Source organism: Gigantopelta aegis, unplaced genomic scaffold (genome assembly GCF_016097555.1).
Source record: "Gigantopelta aegis isolate Gae_Host unplaced genomic scaffold, Gae_host_genome scaffold72, whole genome shotgun sequence".
Taxonomy (NCBI): Eukaryota; Metazoa; Mollusca; class Gastropoda; order Neomphalida; family Peltospiridae; genus Gigantopelta; species Gigantopelta aegis.
This window is the reverse complement of record NW_024537379.1, coordinates 666,586-687,527: the sequence shown is the minus strand read 5'-3', so window position 1 is coordinate 687,527 and position 20,942 is coordinate 666,586. Positions and strand designations below refer to the sequence as shown.

General features: G+C 41.7%; 1 protein-coding gene across 1 annotated transcript in view; it reads left to right on the top strand.

Moving 5' to 3' along the window:
* The first annotated feature begins 3,485 nt into the window (after positions 1 to 3,485).
* Positions 3,486 to 20,942, top strand: part of LOC121367246 — a 29,466-nt gene continuing 12,009 nt past the window's right edge. Inside the window, exons 1-9 of the mRNA XM_041491355.1 lie at positions 3,486 to 4,661; positions 5,167 to 5,366; positions 7,114 to 7,210; positions 10,046 to 10,145; positions 13,599 to 14,332; positions 15,643 to 15,819; positions 16,715 to 16,808; positions 18,404 to 18,520; positions 20,579 to 20,744. Coding sequence (XP_041347289.1) covers positions 4,388 to 4,661; positions 5,167 to 5,366; positions 7,114 to 7,210; positions 10,046 to 10,145; positions 13,599 to 14,332; positions 15,643 to 15,819; positions 16,715 to 16,808; positions 18,404 to 18,520; positions 20,579 to 20,744 — 1,959 coding nt within the window. The 5' untranslated portion in view covers positions 3,486 to 4,387. The remainder of the gene's footprint in view (positions 4,662 to 5,166; positions 5,367 to 7,113; positions 7,211 to 10,045; positions 10,146 to 13,598; positions 14,333 to 15,642; positions 15,820 to 16,714; positions 16,809 to 18,403; positions 18,521 to 20,578; positions 20,745 to 20,942) is intronic.

Sequence of the window (20,942 nt, the reverse complement as noted above, 5' to 3'; positions counted from 1 at the left end):
GAGCTACAACTGGCTGCTGTTAGATCCACATGTAATAGTGGAGCTAATTTTAATTAGATTGTAACGAATGATTATTTCGACGTTTAGTCGCGAAAGACAGACAGAGAAGAAAGCCGTTGCTTCTACGGTGAAACATTTCTCGCTCCAGCCAGTGCACCACGACTGGTACACCAAAGGCCGTGGTATGCGCTATCCTGTCTGTGGGATGGTGCATATAAAAGATCCCTTGCTGCTAATCGAAAAGAGTAGCCCATGAAGTGGAGACAGCAGGTTTCTCTCTCAATATCTGGGTGGTCCTTAACCATATGTCTGTAGCCATATAACCGTAAATACAATGTGTTGAGTGCGTCGTTAAATAGAACATTTGCTTCCTTCTTCTATAGTGAAACCTCTCAAAACCGGACCCCCTATAAACCGGAATTACCTAAAACCCGGACATTTTTCACGGTTCTTTTTTAAAAATCAGTACTGAACTTAACCTCTCTAAACCGGATACCATTTAAAACCGGACATTTCACTTGGTCCCGAGCTGGTTTATTAACACGTCCTGCGTCGGTGGTGCAGTGGTTAAGCCATCGGACTTCAGGCTGGTTCTTTACTGGGTTCGGATCCTGGTAGCGGCTACCAGCCAGGTAATTCTAACATGTATTGCGACAATCTTGATTTGAGAAATATCTTTATCGTTGTACCGCCGTTAGTGGTGTAGTGGTTAAGCCATCGGACTTACGGCTGGTACATTCTGGGTTCGCATCAGTTCAATTAATTTCACAGTTTCTGTTTAATGCAATGTTATGCAGTTCTATTCAATTTTCTTTCATTTTTTAAAATTATTTTCCATTCATTTCACGTCAGTTCAATTCAGTTTAATTCAGTTCAAATTAAGTTTTTTTATAAATTGCATCCAATACATTGAGACCTTTGTCACTAGACTTAAAACTGGTATAGAATTAGCCAATTGTTGCTGGTAATAAGTGCTCGGTCTCCCTGTATTCGCTCATCACCCTATTTCGGGAGCTATTTCCACTTAACTAAGCGGCGTTTAACGGGACGTAATGGCCTCGTTCTCTCATTATGACCTTCGTGCGAGAAAGACCGCTATATACGACACAAGGCATGCACATTGTGGTATTGGTTGCATCACGTTCTTTGTTAGTAGACATTCCGCGATCTCAAACAAACAGATCGATAAGAGACGATTTCCTGGTGATCGGAGAAGACGATAGCTGGGAAAGGAGACGAATGTATGATAAACGGCATATCAGCATGTTTTTAAAACTACTGCTTCTTATAGGAGAGAGAGAGAGAGAGAGAGAGAGAGAGAGAGAGAGAGAGAGAGAGAGAGAGAGAGAGAGAGAGAGAGAGAGAGAGAGAGAGAGAGAAACGTATGAGGGTTAAGGATAATGTGTCATTTGTAACATCATGTTTTGGCTACTCTAAGTCAAAATGTTCATCGAAATACGTTATTGTCATTCGCTAAGTGATACCAGAGTAGTGGAAATATTAACCCATTAACCATTCCCGCTGAGAAGCGTACATTTCACATTAGCGCAAATTCAATTTGTCCGTAAACTGTATACGTATATGTCATCTATAATGCACAAACTGATCAGATACGAAGACGCATACGTAGACGCGTTCGGAGACGCATAAATGAAATCAAAACTATTTGGATAAAACGTATTCACCACAAAAAAACAAAACAAAACCCCCCAGAAAAAACCTCAAACAACCCTAGAGCAATGGAAAAGATCTTCATAGTTAATTGAAGAAATGAAAGTAATTAAGAATTTTTGCTTTTAAAAGACACGATAAATTATTGTGGAACCTGCCCCGACCTAACCTGCCCGTCCTAACCTGCCCCGAACTAACCTGCCCCGACCTAACCTGCCCGTCCTAACCTGCCCCTCCTAACCTGCCCCGACCTAACCTACCCCGACCTAACCTGCCCCGACCTAATCTGCCCGTCCTAACCTGCCCCGACTTAACCTGCCCCGACCTAACCTGCCCCGACCTAACCTGCCCGTCCTAACCTACCCCGACCTAACCTGCCCCGACTTAACCTGCCCCGACCTAACCTTCCCCGACCTAACCTGCCCCGACTTAACCTGCCCCGACATAACCTGCCCCAAGCACGGTACCTTCACAAAACACAAAATAAAAACACCACCTGCGCAGTCCATAGTCTAACTGCAGCTATTAATAATTTTAAGAATGTTTCTGCTATTCGTACTAAAAGAGATGAAATCACGATTTATAATTCCTTACGCGTAATCTGGAAAAAACAAGCACCTGACAAAAACCTTTTAATTTTAAAACGGAGTGGATCGCTGCTTGCATACACAGGCCGTTTCAGCTGTAACATATCAAATAGTGCCAGGGGTGCATCATAAACAGGCCGATTCAGCTGTAACATAAAAAATAGTGCCAGGGGTGCATCATACACAGGCCGAGTCAGCTGTAACATATCAAACAGTGCCAGGGTGCATAATACACAGGCCGATTCAGCTGTAACATATCAAACAGTGCCAGGGGTGCATCACGCACAGGCCGATTCAGCTGATCAAATAGTGCCAGGGATGCATCACGCACAGGCCGATTCAGCTGTAACATATCAAATAGTGCCAGGGGAGCATCACACACAGGCTGATTCAGCTGTAACAGATCAAATAGTGCCAGGGGAGCATCGGGGCGTCTGAAAACTAAAAACGGAATTAGCAACAGGAAAGGACCAGAAAAATGTCTTATGTGAGGAGTGACCAAACGTGCTCATTCGCTCAACGTTTGCCGGTCTGCTTACAGGGATGGGAACTCTTATTAACGTGCCCATATGCACTGAAGTTTCAGGCACGCCCATCCTGGATTTAACCTCCGACTTTGCCATTGACCATTTCCGGGACAGGAGGGTGTTCTGTGTTCGTAGGCCACTACAGATTGAGCGATCTTCGGTCCAGTAAACCTCTATATGTCTATATTATGAACACAGTCACAGCTGACAGAGCGATCTGAACTAAGCTTAGGCACGTATAATATTATACACGTTTCTATACTGTTCTATGTTAATATTGGTATGGGATGGGAACTTTATTAACGTACATATCCACTGAAGACTTAACCTCCGACTTCGCCAGTGACTAATTCCGGGAAGGGACGGGAAACTGGGCTTACGATGCTTTGTGAAATTGGACCCAGATATATTAGCTCGGAATCAGCACGGAATAAAAACACGCGAACGAGTGGGGTGTGGGTGTGGGTAATTTATGGCATGCTTCCATCAGAGAACTGTCGTGGGCACAACCTCTGTCGTGGGCACAACCTCTGACTTCGACAGAGTTCTGTCCATGAATGACAGGCACATGAACGAAATAAAAAAACCCTCACCTAAACAGGGTAACGAGGGAGATGATGTCTACAACAACTTGATTACCCGGGCGATCGATACCCTCCAATAATCAGCCATGCTTTGTCTTGCAGGTGAACACCCGAGGACTGGTTTACACGCCAGCGTTTTATTTTCCCTCCACCACCGTCTCGCCGTGCCGGACTCTCAAATCACCTAACATCACAGGACGTCCCTGGCCATTCTGACGTTAAGAAGACTCGATGAGCGACCAGCTTGAGGAGACGCGTCCCTGGATACCTGCACTTCAGCTGGCTCTTAACAGAGGCGCCGACAGCTGCCGTTTCTCGGTGCAGTAAGCCAGAGTGATCGATTTGTACGAACGGAACGAAGTGGATGTATGCCAGTGTATTGGAATTTCTCAGTGTGTTTGGAGCTTATACGACATTAGGCGCGCACGACGACCAGTGCGTTCGTAGTATACTCGTTTTAATCGAGAATGGTGTCGTAGGTAATGTCACGTTAGGTTTGTACGACATCAAGTGTGCGCATAGGGTATTAATTTTAATCGAGATATTGCGTCATGCGACATAAGGTTCGTACAACTACCAGTGTGTTCACAGTATACCCGCTTTAATCTCAGTGGTGTTCTCGATAATGCGATATTAGGTTCGTACGACAACCAGTGTGTTCATGGTATACTCATTTTAATTGGAACCTCGTTGGACCATGCGACATCAGGTTTGTACGACAATTGGTAAGTTCACAGAATAGTTCATAGTGTACTTATTTCAATCTCAGTCGTGTCTGGATCATACGACATTAGGTTCGTACGGCAACCAGTGTGTTCACAGTATATTCGTTTTAATCTGAACGCCGTTGGGTCTGCGACATCAGTGTGTTCACAGTATAGTTCAAAGTGTACTCATTTCGATCTCGGTGGTGTCTGGACCATACGACATCAGGTTCGTACGACAACCAGTGTGTTGACAGTATAGTTGATGTTAATCTGGATGTTGCATTATTACACGGTGGCAGTGCTCAATTGCCATGACGATTGTACATTTGAAACCAGTTCTTGTTGTTGTTGGGCTCCTCCTGGGTGAGGCGGTCTCGATGTACAGGAAAACTACAGACAATGGAACTGACAGTGTTCTCCATACGCAGTTAGTCTTCTTCCCAATGATATGGGAGGGAGTTATCGAGGCTGGGGAGCGTGCGCTGCGACAGGAGCGGAACAACGTGACGTCAAACAGCACGTGCGAGCAGCACCTCGCCATCTATGCAGAAGGTTTGGCGCAAAGGGCCACCTGGGCAGTAACAAGTAAGTTTATTTGTCTCTTTGTCTCTTTGTCTCTTTGTCTATATCAGGGGCGTAAATAGACTTTTGAAACTCAAGGAAACTAGCGAAACCACTCAAAATCGTCCCATTCAGTCACTAGTAATTCCAATCTGTAAAACTTATTTTCTCACAAACGCTTGTATTGGTCAAATTCGCATGACGTCATTACGACTGTCATATCTTCATGAAACCCAAGCTTTGAATGACGTTGGGGATTCCCCTAAAGTGGAGCGTTAATACATAACGTTGAGAATTTAGTGCAATTGTTGAAAAAAAAGTACTCAAATAGCTAAATTGCGTATAAGCAGAAACATTTTGTACTCAAATGAGTACATTGCGTACACGTAGTTACGCCCCTGTATATGTCTGTATGTATGCATGTCTCTCTACCTTTTCATCAGCTTCACATTTGAATAATAATAATAATAATAATAATATATTGTTTATAATAATATAATTGATAAAACACCATTTTGTTTTGATTCAGTGTACGACTCAACCGGTAAACAAGGACCCGGATTACTAGACGGTTGGGTCACGTGGCACGGAAATTTCTACCGGTGTATAAAGCTGAAGCACCAACTTCCAGAAACAGACGGTACACCGGAAAGCGAATATCTGTACGGGAGATACTGTTCTGCCATGTTCGAGGTGCCGGTTTGGCTGATCAAATTCATGAAAGAAAAGGTGGGTTGATTTGTTTTATTTCCCAGAAGACAACACTTGAATCGCGTTAATAATGATGAATGTCAGATTCTTCCATACACTTCCATACACTCAGACTTGCTTCAGATGCAGAGGCGCTAGAGAACATAAACGATGTAGTCCAATTATTTACTGATGTTCCAATGATCGATAGTCGGAATCGATAATAATAAAAAATTAATTGATTGACTATTTGGCGTCCCTAGGTTACTGATATTTGGCGTCTACCCCTCCCCACCTGCACCCCGCTCCCCGCCACGCCTCCAAAATAATAATAAAAAATAGATTCTACTAGGCTACTTAGTGAGAACAAGTAAAACATTATGCGCTGGTGAACAAGATCGGGGGGGGGGGGGGGGAGGGAGGGGAGGGGGGTTTGATTTATGGGGCAGCGGATGAATCTGGCATGAAGAGGTAGTACATTATAAATATTGTTTGTTTGTGTTTTCCAAGAGTTTGCTGCAATTTTTAAGATGTTATCGACTAACAAGAGACTTTTTAACGATTTTAATTATATATCAAATATATTTTTCTGCATAAAATATTAGTGGCTGTATACCTAAACGTGTTTCTGATCGTTCTAATATTTGTACTAGTTTAAATTTCATTTTATTTCCTAATTATTATTTGTTTCATACGTACGAAATTATTTGAAGAGAAAATCCAGTTTGGGCTTCTTACAAATATTAAGACGACCAGAAACACATTGAATATATAGACACTGATATTCTAAACAAGAAACTATATTTAATATGTAAGTTTAATCGTAGAAATATTTTATCAGTCGGAAACATCTTAAAATGCAGCAAACTCGGGAATGTCCCTTTAATACGGCGCCGGGTTGAGCTCTTGAGTGTACAGATTGATTATAAAATGTCTTAGTGGCTTGTAGCGGATAATATTAACTGTAATTGTTCCGACATTGTCACATTATAGATGATGGAGTTGATTTAAACACCCTGGTGCTGTTTGTTTGCACGTGTACATAAATAAAACTAATATTGAACAAGCGTTAAAGGTGACCGACCAGTGATCCATAACTGGTTCAATAAAGGCCATGGTTTGTGCTATCCTGCCTGTGGGAAACGCAAATAAAAGATCCCTTGCTGCTAATCGGAAAGAGTAGCCCATGTAGTGGCGACAGCGGGTTTCCTCTCAAAATCTGTGTGGTCCTTAACCATATGTCTGACGCCATATAACCGTAAATAAAATGTGTTGAGTGCGTCGTTAAATAAAACATTTCTTTCTTTCTTTGCGTTAAAGGTAACATAATAATTTGTAGTGTTTATTCAGACGAGGACGGCAATCGATGGACTATCATCCTAATTTAAATCCTTCTCAAGGTCATAGCTTTGTGACTGATTGTGTAATCATGCCGAATTGTGCCTTAATTAAACGAAAATGCCCGAATCTGGATAACAGTATTTATTCACAATAACATTACTACCAAACAGCTATATAGGGATGCCAGCCGATCATTACATATTTTTACATGGATTACAACTAATATTGTGAGTGAAATAATGGAAATACATGGTGAAAAAGTTTAAAGCAAGTTCATTTCGTCAAAATATCTCTATCTGTTTTACCCGAAACATATTAAACTTAATGTGCAGTATTTACAACCCAGGACTGTGCAAAACACTGCTAAAGCCATATTACTGTTCGAAACCAAGAACTTTATGCAAATTATGTCTAAAATAAAGTTACTGTGTTTTTTCCCCACCAGGATCTCCCGTTCAATGTGCCGCTACCGTCGATGACGGTGGATCTGTGTGTTCCGTCTGGATGCGTCGAGGAAGACCTTGAGACGGTCATCAAGGCCTGTAAGAACCAGTTTAGTCTATGTGTGTCGGAGGGGCTGGGGTGTGGCGGGGCGGTGGGAGGTCACTGGTAGAGTGTCCGACTCAAGGGCGGACACAAGAACTAATTTATTTAATGTGGGGACCAAGGGCAATGGACACCACATTCTTGAAAAGAGCACTTTATTAATTTCATTTTAACTTATATTAGGCGCTTATGTCCCATTAAGGTTCAAGCACGCTGTCCTGGGCACACACCTCAGCTATCTGGGTTGTCTGTCCAGGACAGTGGGTTAGTTGTTAGTTGGTTAGTGGTTAGTGAGAAAGAAGAAGTTGTAGTGGCCTTATACCTACCCTTAAGAACTCACTCTGGGTTGGAGCCTGTACCGGGCTGCGATCACTGTACCTACCAGCCTGTAGTCCGATGGTTTAACCACTGCGCCACCGAGGCCGTTAGGGCATTTGATTGAATATTGTAAACTAATTATTTGTTGTGTCCTGCTTCCTATAACCATTGTACAAATGTACACAGTTCCACGTGTGTTAAGACCAGCACAGACTTTGTAAATTCAATAAAACATTACATGCTAATAATTAGCCCAATTTATCGGTTGTGTGGAGTGGCAGTCCTCTTTCGCGATGCAAGTGAGATAAAATATCCAGTAAAGGATCTCTTCAGGAGTGGCTGTCCTCCTATAGTCCAGGCACTAGAAAGAGATTCGCGGAATCAACAACTATTTTTTTTTCTCTCAAATGATCACTAGACTCTGCCCTGTGCCGAGACACGGCCCTGATCATGCATCTCGGATTTGATATTCACGTTTGATGTAAAGCACAAACGGACTACAGATACATTTTCATACATTGTGTTTCCTAAGGCGCGAATTGAAAAACTGTGTGAAATGTTTACTATAAATAAGTAATGGTATTCATCACTGAAAGATGCGGGATTCTAAGTTAGCCGAACGATTTTGAAGACGTAGACCAGGCGCGTGTTTAAGGAGGTGGGGGTTGGGGTGGGGGTTCGGTGGTCGACCCCCCCCCCCTCTGCTTAAGCGAATTTTCTTTTCTTTTTTTAAAAATATGTTTACCATGAGAGCGTCATTCGACCTCCTAGAAACATCGCTCCATACAGTAAATTGTTTATATCCCATACACACACACACACACACACACACACACTGCTTAAATTCATGTAGGTCTCAACTGCATCCTAAAGCATCATAAAGAAGCCATTCGATCAGTTTGAAGTGACGGGGGGTGGGGGGTGGGGGGTGGGGGGGGGGGGGGGGGGTGGGGGAGTCGATTTGTATGGGAAAAGCCGCCACTGCTCTCTAAAGATGCAACTTCTGCAGAAATGCAGAATGTCTTAGAATTCTAAAATGGCTTTGCGTGTATTTCGCTGTTTTCGCGCGCTCTTTTCAGTAAAATTGTCAGATCGAAATCTGGGTATTTTTAGAGCATTACACTCTATGACGCATGAGTACAGGGATGATTTAAATGTCGTTAAGATTGTCCTCTCCGGAGAATACTATTTTTAACTACGAAAAGGAAACTGTCTCTGACATTTACTCCCAAGTCACTCTGATTTTTTCTGTACTTATTTTAATTCTTGTATCCAGTTAAGGTTTCAAGCTCGCTGTGCTGGGCACCTCCCCCCCCCCCCCCCCCCCCCCCACACACCGATCCGTGCCACTGACAATCACTGTCACAGTACTGACACCGAGTTTAAAGGGACAGTCCTGAATTTACAACCATTGTAAAATGTTTCCGACCAACTTAGCCTTTTCGATGACGTAACATACAAAATAAATGCATTTTCTTATATAAAATATAAGTGTCTATATTTACAAGGTGTTTGTTGTTGTCCTAATTCAGAGTTTATCTTCCAATAATGTCGTACGTATGAACAATTTTTTATCACGAATTAAAGTAAAACGTGACTGCTACAAACATTACTATTCGACCGCAAACACATTCGATATACAGACACTGGTATTTTAAACAACAAAATGTATTTAGTATGCAATAGTAGTGACCATCAAGGCTCTGTTATCGCAAACATCTTACAATGGCTGCAAACTCAGGACTGTCCTTTTAACAAACCATCTTTATATTTCAACCAGGTATAGCCAAGTACCTGGCAGTAAAATAAATATAGTATCAATACCACGTGTTCCCTTGTTTGTTTCCCAAGCTACTAATGGGAAAATAAAGAATCTTCGACCACCGACTACTATATCAAAGGCCGTGGTATGTGATATCCTGCCTGTGGGATGGTGCGTATAAAATATCCCTTGCTACTAATGGAAAAATGTAGCGGGTTTTCTATCTAAGGTTATATGTCAAAATTAGCAAATGTTTGGCATCCAGTAGCCAATGATTGAAAGTCAGTGTGCTCAAGCGGTATCGTTAAACAAAATAAACTTTGGTTTGTTGTTTGGCAGAAATACTAATATGAATAGATATTCGGGCTCATATGTTTTGTAAGGTGGGCAGGCTGGTGCCGAATCTGGATAACAGCTATGTTCACATGGACTAATGATGGGGAGTAGAATGATGGAAATACACGATGAAACGGGTTCAAGCCAGCTCATTTTCCATGAATGTCCCCATCGTTTTTACCTGTTTTCGAATATTTGTAGTTACCATCTCTCAACACCCCCCCCCCCCCCCCCCCCCCCACCCACCCACCCGACTCCAACACCTGTCTATTGATATTGACCTTTCTAGTAACCGGCGTCTTCTGATGCGTTTGACTTTCAGATACATTTTACTTTTGTTTTTAATGTGATTTATCTAGTCTAGTTTAAAATGCTAGTGCATGTACATGAATAATATATTATCTTTGATTTGTAGACCTTGAAGAGAAAAGCACAGGGGCGGTCCACACTTTGTATGACGTCACGTGTCACAAGAATATCTACATCGCCGACGACACTGCCGCTGTTATTTCACTGTAAGTTTCGTAAATGTTCGTCATCACAATCGTTAGTTTTCGTTTCTTATTTCGTTAGATTTCGTCACCTTGATTCATAATTCGTTACTTTTCTTCAGCACGATTTTTGGTTTCATTAGTTTTCGTAAGCACAATTATTTGTTCGTTAATTTTCGTCAGCACCATTGGTCACTTCGACTCCAACATTTGTAATTCGTTAGTTTTCGTCACCACGATGTTTGACGAAGACTGACGAAAATATGCAGTGATATGTCCCGACTTTAATCAACATTATACACTCTGTTCTATTGTCTAACACCTTGACCGATTTCACTAACTTACTTCTTGTTGGTGAAATGTTAGTCATTAGTCAGAATCTTGTTAAAGGGACTGTCTTGAGTTTCCTGCATTGTAAGATGTTTCCGGTGTAATAAAATATTTCTACGATTAAACTTACATATCAAATATATTTTCTTGTTTAAAATATCAGTGTCTGTATATTAAATGTGTTTCTGGTCGTCTTAATATTTGTAAGATGCCCAAACTGGATTTTGTCTTCAAATAATTTCTTACGTACGAAAGACATCTTTTTAATAATGAATGAATGAATGAATGTTTAACGACACCCCAGCACGAAAAATACATCGGCTATTGGGTGTCAAACTATGGTAATGCAAATAAATAAAGTGATGATCAACATCAATATAAAAATTCAAGGTTTAAACAAAAACAGTGTAAAGAACTGTGCCAAAAATACAAATACAAATATCACAGAATTTTACGGACACCGAATTTTACTCTAAACTTCAATTTGTGCTGTATTGGCCATTCTCAAAGAGAATGTTACATCCCTGCACCACGGTGAGGTTACAGCACGCGCAGGGGAGACATCTTTTTAAGAAAATAAAATGAAATTTAAGCTAGTACAAATACTAGAACGATCAGAAACACGTTTAATATACAGTCATTGATATTTTATGCTGACACATATATTTGATATGTAATTACAGTCGATAATATCTTTAAAATTGCAGCAAACTGAGGAATGTCCCTTTAAAATAAAGGTGTATTTTGCACACGCATTGCATTTTATCGTTCATGTAATAAGCTAATACATATACAGAACTTCACATACGTTGTTTTTGCTGTCGAGTTTACTTTGCAGAAGATTATATACCACGCGACAGTATGTCCTTGCACAAAATAAACAATTGTAATAAATGTGAAGTTCTGTATTTATTACATACTTTCTTTTATTTTTCTACAAAAATGTTTTTTAATGAAACGTCTGTTGGGGCCCATTTTACAAAATGGGTAGTTTATTACAAAATGGGCCCCAACAAACGTCATAACTACACTTTCTTAAATCTGTTAATAAATCCTCCGTTCAGGGATCTACTTAACGTTAAGAATCATACTCTGCGGCAATCTTGTGTAATGTTTCAAATACTAAATGACGTAATATGTAAATCATACATGCCACCAGTAACAAAAAGACGCTAACTGCAGTGTTAAAAAGGGAATTCGCCATTAACAACTTCCGGTCCAAATCTCACATATGTGTGATACGAGATAAATTTATCACACGGTTTGAAAATGTCGTTATCAATATAGTAAGATTGAATAGGTATGCAATAAATACAGGATATCAAGTACCAAGGCCTTTGATATACCAGTCGTGGTGCACTGGCTAGAATAAAAAAATAGGAATACGTGATCAGGGCCGTATCTTTCATTTCATTTCAACTTATTTTCGTGCTTATATCCAATTAAGGTTCAAGCACGCTGTCCTGGGCACACACCTCAGCTATCTGGGCTGTCTGTCCAGGACAGTAGGTTAATTGTTAGTTGGTTAGTAGTTAGTGAGAGAGAAGAGGGTGTAGTGGCCTTACACCTACCCATTGAGCCCTTAAGAACTCGCTCTGGGTTGGAGCCGGTACCGGGCTGCGAACCTGTACCTACCAGCCTGTAGTCCGATGGCTTAACCACTACGCCACCGAGGCCGGTGGGCCGTATCTCTTTACAATGGAGAGTCAAATGGGCATACGGCAAATGGGGCCCTGCACGCGCATGATGTAGAATTTTAGCTCATATGTAAAGCGGTCACCGAAGATGCAATCACCCTCCTTGGACGTGACCACGATTCTTGATTTGTCAGTTTCCGTCAAGACTTTTTGTCACTATGACTCTTAATACGTTGTTTTGTCACCACGATGTTTCACGGAGACTGACAAATGTATGTGCTTGTACGCGATGCCCCCCCCCCCCCCCCCAACCAATTACCCATTATGACTGGTATGTCACAGGTCTCTCTCTATCTCTCTCTCTCTCTCTCTCTCTCTCTGCTTAAAAACTATTGCAATAACCATACGTTAGACACCAAATAGCTGTAGCCTAGAATGGCAATGTCCTGAGATGTCGATACACAAATATTTCTTTTCTCGCTGTATAAATGCCGGGAACCTGGAACAGATATGAGACTGAGCATCGATTTCTACTAATCTATACGTCATGTTATACCATGTTTGTCTCTGTCTCTCTCTGTCTCTCATTATCTGATTGTCTGTCTGTCTGTCTGTCTCTGTCTGTCTGTCTGTCTCTGTCTCTCTCTCTCCCTCCCTTTCTCCCTCGCTCCCTCCCTCCCTCTCTCTCTCTCTCTCTCTCTCTCTCTCTCTCTCTCTCTCTCTCTCTCTCTCTCTCTCTCCCCTGTCTGTCTCTGTCTCTCTCTCTCCCTCCCTTTCTCCCTCTCTCTCTCTCTCTCTCTCTCTCTCTCTCTCTCTCTCTCTCCCTGTGTCTGTCTCTGTCTCTCTCTCTCCCTCCTTTCTTTCTCTCTCTCTCTCTCTCTCTCTCTCTCTCTCTCTCTCTCTCTCTCTCTCTCTCTCCCCTGTCTGTCTCTCTCTCTCTCTCTCCTCTCCCTCTCTCCCTCTCTCTCTCTCTCTCTCTCTCTCTCTCTCTCTCTCTCTCTCTCTCTCTCTCTCTCTCTCTCTCTCTCTCTCTCTCTCTCTCTCTCTCCCCTGTCTGTCTCTGTCTCTCTCTCTCCCTCCCTTTCTCCCTCTCTCTCTCTCTCTCTCTCTCTCTCTCTCTCTCTCTCTCTCTCTCTCTCTCTCTCTCTCTCTCTCTCTCTCTCTCTCCCCCTGTCTGTCTCTGTCTCTGTAGGCTACATGTCTGAAGAACATTAGCAGTGTCTAAGAGAAGATAACTAGTGCTATAAATCACATCTGAAGTATATAGCTGTTGAGGAATTAAACAAACTTTAAAATGTCCTGAGAAGCCATTAAATATCATTTCGTTTCTTCGATAGTGTTGATTTGTTTGTGTGTGCGTCACGTCAGACACTAAAATCACCATGATCAAAACAAAAACATGTGCTGAAACTAACACTGACACGTCATAACATTCTGGGGACATTAAAATCGGTTTTAAAATATATATCCTGACACGTTTTTAAACATTCCTTTCCTTTCTGTCCTGCAGGTCTATTTTAATTTCAATCTTTGTGTGCGTCATCATCGGATCCGTCATCGACGTGTTCCTCGTACTGCACACGCACGACGTGCAGGAGACTTCCGTCCAGACGATAGGAGTTCGGGATCGGGCGGGTAGCCTCCTGTCTCGGGCTGGCAGCATCTTCTCCAGACAGGGCAGCATCTTCTCCAGACAGGGCAGCACACTGTCCAGACAGGGCAGCATATTATCCAGACAGAGCAGCATATTCTCCGGGCAGGGCGGCAACAGGTCGAAGATATTCCGGCGACGCGGCCACCTGCCGTCCTGTACCAGGGAGACCATCATCCCCACCGTGGAGGTGGGCTCTCAGGAAAACATCATCCAGTCCGGGGACGGCGATATCAACATGTCGACATCGCCCACGTCGACGACCTTCCAAGACGACGTTTTGTCGTACATCATCAGTCACGATGCTCCGGCGGCGACGGCAGCGAAGTCGAACGAGAATGACATCACTCGGGTTGCCGGGCAACGGAACGATTCGGTTTCTCCGAAGATTCTCGACGAAGCCGAAGCTAAAGCGATAGTGATGAGGTTGAAAGAAGCTAGTGCGTCGCCGCCAAGGAGGAATTATCTCAAAGAAGAGCACGCGCATGGGCACCAGACGTCGCTGGAGCCAATCAACGAGCTGCACAATCTGTGCAGCACGCCTCCCTCTGAACCAGGGCCGGAACAGGAAACTCCAGTTACACGGAGTGTAGGTATGACGTCAGCTAGTGAAAAGTAATTCTAAAAATAACTTAACGGTCTCCATTAAAGATGCACTACCTGCCATGGACAGAACTCTGTCGAAGTCAGAGGTTGTGCCCACGACAGGCGTGCTTGAACAGTTCTCTGATGGAAGCATGCCAAAAATTACCCACACCCACACATAAAGATGCATGCTTGTTTTTTGTTTTGTTTTTTTTGGGTTTTTTTGGGGGTGGGTGGGGAGGGTTTTTTTGTTTTTTGTTGTTCAATAAATATATGATTGTCTTCAGATAATTGGAAAATATGTTTTTTCACCCATCACCCATTTACATAAAATGTGTGTTTGTGTATGCGCGCGCGCGTGTGTGTGTGTGTGTGTGTGTGTGTGTGTATGCGTGTGTGTGTGTGTGTATGTATGTGTGTGTGTGTTTGTATATATATATATATATATTCTTATCCAGATGAAATGTGTAAATAAGTGCATGTTTCGATGGCCCATTTGGCCTATTTCTCCTTTGAGACATTTCACAACGACTCGTATATCAATGGCCGTGGTATGTACTGTTCTGTTTCATGGATGGTGCACGTAAAAGATTCCGTGCTACTAATGACATTTTTTGTGTGGATTTCCTCTTTAAGACTAAATGTCAATTCTAATTCATTCTTATGAGTTTTTTGAAAATGATATCGTTTTACCTCGTATTTCCATAAGTAATGTATCAATAAAGAGTTGATCATTTATTATAAACTAAATTTCATCTGTTGGAATTAGTTCAAAATTTTCTTTATTATATATTGGGACTGTATACTGATATTTAATTTGGTCGGTTATTTATTTTACTTTTTTAACATACTCTTTACTTGCTAACATAGAATTAGTAAATTTCCATAGTCCATATCCTTTTTTAATTTGCTTGAGCTTTAAACTTAATACGACCCCAGCATGATCTGAACGATAGCTATTTTCAACCGTTACCTTTTTAGCGGTGTGCATTAAGCTGTGTCCTAACCGGATGCGAGCGATTATTTTAGAAATAATTGATTTCAATTGCCGCATCTTAATCTCACGCGTACGACGCGACAGATTTATATGTCGCGCCGTACGCGTGCGGTTAGGATACGCTGATTGAAATCAATGCTTTCTAAAATAATCGCTCGCAACGCTCGCGTCGCTCGCAACCAGTTAGGATACAGCTTTAGATTATTTGAAACAAGGAAAAAGTCTAGTCTAGCTAGTTTGGGTGGAGTTCTTTTTCTCCAAGTTTATATAAACAAATTTTATGTGCTAAATTCTCCCAACATGTTTGTGTGTGTTTTCTAGGTCATACCATCTTTGAAATCTTTCTGTGTTTTTCCTTTCAACGAAACCTGAAGCGAGTCTTGGGAGAAGGCAGCGCCAACTACCTGTTCTGTCTGAACGGAGTGCGCGTGCTCAGTATCACGTGGATCGTGATGGGCAACACGGTCAGCTTCCTGTACAAGGCCCCGGATGTTGTAGGTAAGACCATCTCCATGGAAACAGCGTTACTCAGAAAAGGCACAGCTCCATGCACTAAAACAGGATTATCCCCAAAAGATGGGGCTAGACGCATAGACTTACGACGGGTGCGCTCAAATTAACAACTAATCGACTGTAGGAGAATCGAGTTGTAAGAGCGCTCAGACTAGCAACTGGACAGTCGTAAAAGTTGAGAGATCGACGAGTTGGCAAACTCCGTCGTGACAGTCGGTATTCTGACACTAGCATTAAACTCATTGCGACCAGTCGGATAATTCCTCTGTTGTTACCTTTGCCTGATCGGCGGCTATATTCTCGAAGCCATCGTTGTGTGTAAAGACATAGTTAACAAGTCGTTGATCAATTTTCATGTTCCCAAAGGTGTCTTTATGACTACCGTTAGCCAGCGGTATCTCGCCATATTAACAACAATTCCAACACTATCGTTAGTTGTTACCAGTGTCGTTTATAGCATGTCTGTTGTGTTCAATCATTGCAAGGAGGGACGAGTCTGAAAAATGTACGCTATATATCATGGTGAAGTTTTTGGAATTAATAATAATAATAATTTTTTTCTGAATACTTTTCACTCTGGTAATTTTCAAAATGGAGACCTTTCAATATTAGTTTTTGTTGTTGATTTTGATTTTGTTTTTGTTCGCGATTATTGTCTATTTTTTAACTTTTGCTTGTTTAGTGGTGTGGGGTTTTTTTTTGGGGGGGAGGGGGGGGGGTTGTGGTGTTTGTGTGGGTGTTTTGTTTGGGGTATTTTTGAGAAGAGGTTCTTTTTTTGTTGTTGTATCTGTTTGTTTATTTGTTGGTTGGTTTAAGGGTTTTGAAAATAAACCACCAGATATAGCACAAGAGATATGTTATAATGTTACTTATCTTTCAGCAAACATCGTCGTCATGGTTGCCGCCTGCCAATCATTCGTGATGCAAGCTATCATCAACGCCACCTTCGCGGCTGACACTTTCTTTGTTCTCAGGTACTCGTGTGTCCTGCATACACATCACTCTGTTAGGGCTCATACAGACTGGGTACGACGCGTGCGTGCGGTCCGGCTAAAATAAAATATACTCTTAAAAAAAGTAGGGGAACTCTAATAGGAATTTACAATTACCTCGGTGGCGTCGTGGTTAGCCATCGGTCTACAGGCTGGTAGGTCATGGGTTCGGATCCCAGTCGAGGCATGGGGTTTTTAATCCAGATACCGACTCCAAACCCTGAGTGAGTGCTCCGCAAGGCTGAATGGGTAAGTGTAAACCACTTGCACCGACCAGTTATCCATAACTGGTTCAACAAAGGCCATGGTTTGTGCTATCCTGCCTGTGGGAAGCGCAAATAAAAGATCTCTTGCTGCCTGTCGTAAAAGAGTAGTCTATGTGGCGACAGCGGGTTTCCTTTAAAAACAGTGTCAGAATGACCATATGTTTGACGTCCAATAGCCGATGATAAGATAAAAAAAAATCAATGTGCTCTCGTGGCGTCGTTAAATAAAACAAACTTTACTTTACTTTACTCTGTACCGGTCACTGTAGATCAGTAATTTATGTATAGAGATGCATACAGTTGAAAGGGTCTGTTCCGAGAGAGCTGCCATTGTAACATCTTTAGTTTTTAACATCATTTAAAATATTTTTAAAGGCGAAAAATAGACATATACGATCGACAAATCATCATCATAGATATGGCCGTTTGTTTGATACATTAATCTCCCTTTTTTTCTGTACGAAACTAAATTTTAAAATGGCTCAAGATGGTGAAGACAAAACGCTGTATATATAATAATAATACAGAGTACTAGGCTTAGATATAATTGTTATATTACACACGTTTTAGCTTTAAAATTACTTGCAATAAACAAGAGTATTTCAGGTATGTGAAATGGTTCGTTAATAAACAAGGTGTGACTTTTATAAATTAAAGTGTTTAACACCAAATCAAATGCCATAGACAACATTAGTAACATGTGGCTAAAACTGACACACGAAGCGTTTCAATGAACGTATACCTGGTGTGTGAGCAGGAACTTTAGTAGGAGTAAGGTTAGACTGCGTCGAGCCTAGTTTATACAGGGGGTAGGGTGGGGTGGGGTGGGGTGGGGTGTCGCTTCACGTTTCCCCTGGGAAATATATTGAGAAAAAAAGAACATTTGCGCCTGTATACATCACGGATATGAATATTATCTTCTTTTTTTTTTTTTTTTTTTTTTCTTGTATTTGTGAATATTATCACCACTCCCCGTTAAAGTGAAAAAAGAAGGAAACATTGGTTAACTACTTGTTCCAGGCAACGGAAAACGTCTTTGACTATTCTAGTTCAACACAGAAATTGTCTTCCTGTTTTCAGTAGAATTTCGCACGTGTTTCAAGCATAATGTTCCAATTAAACTACAGGAATTTACTGGTCAGCATTTTATAATAACAAACACGGTCACATTTATCACCAATGACAGGACTGGTAGCGTTAACTGTAGGATGAAAAGTTGGGTGCACCTCGAACTTTGACCCTGTGAGATACTATTTGGTGTAGTGCTACCCAAAACAAGGACATTTAAAATGAAATAATTTGATGTTACAGCGGCACGCTACTCGCCTACAACTGGATGATTGAAGACCAGAAGGAGAAACTAAAACGCGGAAAGGCGAGAATGACGATAAAATCTCTCCTTATTCTTTACTTCCATCGATTTATCAGGTGAGTAAACAGAACTGTTAACGTTCGTTTTGTATAACGAAACCCAGCATATTGCTTATTGCATGTCAAACCTTTAATAATTCTGACACGTAGTCTTCTGGGGGAAATCTCCCTACATTTGTTTTACCATTAACAACAAGGGAATCTTTATATACACTTCAGTGGCGGCAGCGGGTTTCTTCTCCTTATTTTGACAAAATGTTAAAATAACCATGTTAGACATCAAATATCTGTAGTTTAATACCCGTTGATGGTTAAACAAAAAAATCCTTTCCTTCTTGACAAAGTGTTGAAATAACCATATGTTTAAAATGTGCTGAGGTGTCGTTAAACAAGCATTCCTTTCAGTCTGTCTCTGTCTGTCTGTCTCTGTCTGTCTCTCTCTCTCTCTCTCTCTCTCTCTCTCTCTCTCTCTCTCTCTCTCTCTCTCTCTAAAAATTGTTGCAACAACCATATGTTATACACCAAATAGCTGTATTCTAGAATGTCCTGAGATGTCGATACATAAATATTTCATTCCTTTCTCGCTGTATAAATGCCGGGAAATGGGGGCAGATAGGAGTCTGGGAATCGATTTTGACTAATCTATACGTAATGTTTTTTTACACGCTTCGTTTGATTTTGCATTAAACTGTTATCCTATTCACTTTGAAACGATTTAAAGATACTCCAGAGAAAAACAAGAAAAAGAAAATTCAAAGGCATATTTGTCAATGCACTTTAAACTTTACATTTGATTAAATCTTAGGAAAATCAAACAGGATTTTGGGGGGTATTTTCCCAGACACGTCCCTTGATATAGCAGCTGTAAGTTGTTGGCTGGGGTAGGAATAAACCAAGTGCATCGTGGGTAATCGATCGGTTATGTCAGCGCTCCCCTGACACCCCCTCCCCCTCACTCCGCCCGTTTGGTGTGACCTTTTTAATGACCTTTTTCGTGTGTGTGAATGCAGGTTTTTTTTTTTTTTCTTCTTTTTTAATTCGTCATCCACAAAATTCAACACTAAACTTCCCTGAAAACGCGTTTCTGAGCATCTGTATTGCTATGACTTCTAGGAAGCATGCCCAGAACCACGTACAGATCTCGTACCCTTGGAAGCTCGTCCCACGTCCACATTTTCACCTTCTCAGGTGTACACTTTCTATGTCGCGTGTCTCTTTCTCGTACTAACCAGTACACCATGACTGGTATATCAAAGACGGTGGTATTTACTTTATTGTCTGTGTGATGGTTCATATAAAAGATCCCTTGCTACTAATGTAAAAATGTCGATGATTAATACACCAAAGCGCTCTAGTGGTGTCGTTAAATTTTTTTTTTAAATTATTCTTTTAATTATGGAGGCATAATATGATCGAGACAAAAACCAACAACAACATCTTGTCACTACAAAATATTTAGTTCCATGTTCTTCGCATGTCGTCGTATAACGGTTTGAGCGAAGTAAAGATCTGCATCAGGGCTGCATTCAGCCACATCGAGCAGAAACACGTCCGCTAGACTGGCTTATGCGCTTCACGTTAAACTAAATGGAAAAGTCGGGAACCAATCAAGTAGTTCGCTAACGTTAGCGAAACGTTCGCTTGTTGAACTTAGGGCTATTGTTTTCAGTTCTGTCCATTGATGTTTTGCGTTTCCGGATAGATCCGTGTTGCTATATCCTGATGCTGACGCTGATGTTTTGCGTTTCAGGATAGCTACGTGTTGCTATATCCTGATGCTGACGTTGATGTTTTGCGTTTCCGGATAGATCCGTGTTGCTATATCCTGATGCTGACGTTGATGTTTTGCGTTTCAGGATAGCTCCGTGTTGCTATATCCTGATGCTGACGTTGATGTTTTGCGTTTCAGGATGGCTCCGTGTTGCTATATCCTGACGTTGATGTTTTGCTTTTCAGGATAGCTCCGTGTTGCTATATCCTGATGCTGACGTTGATGTTTTGCGTTTCAGGATAGCTCCGTGTTGCTATATCCTGATGCTGACGTTGATGTTTTGCGTTTCAGGATAGCTCCGTGTTACTGTATGCTGATAGTGACGTTGATGTTTTGCGTTTCAGGATAGCTCCGTGTTACTATATCCTGATACTGACGTTCACAAATCTGCTTCCCTATTTCGGAAAAGGACCTCGGTGGAAGTACGTCAGTGACACGATCCACCAGTGTAAGGACCACTGGTGGGCCAACGCCCTCTTCATCAGCAATTTCTACAAGGCAGGCGACATGGTAAGTTAATTAGTAGGGTGTCCGTGTCCGAGTGGGTGTGTGTGTGTGTGGGGGGGGGGGGGGGGGTCTGTGTGTATGTGTATAATATTCTCTCAATCTCTTTCTCTCTCCGTTTGTCTCTCTGTATTTCTCTTTCTTTCTTTCTCACCCTCTACCTCTCCTCCTCTATCTTTCTATCTATCTATCTATCTATCTATC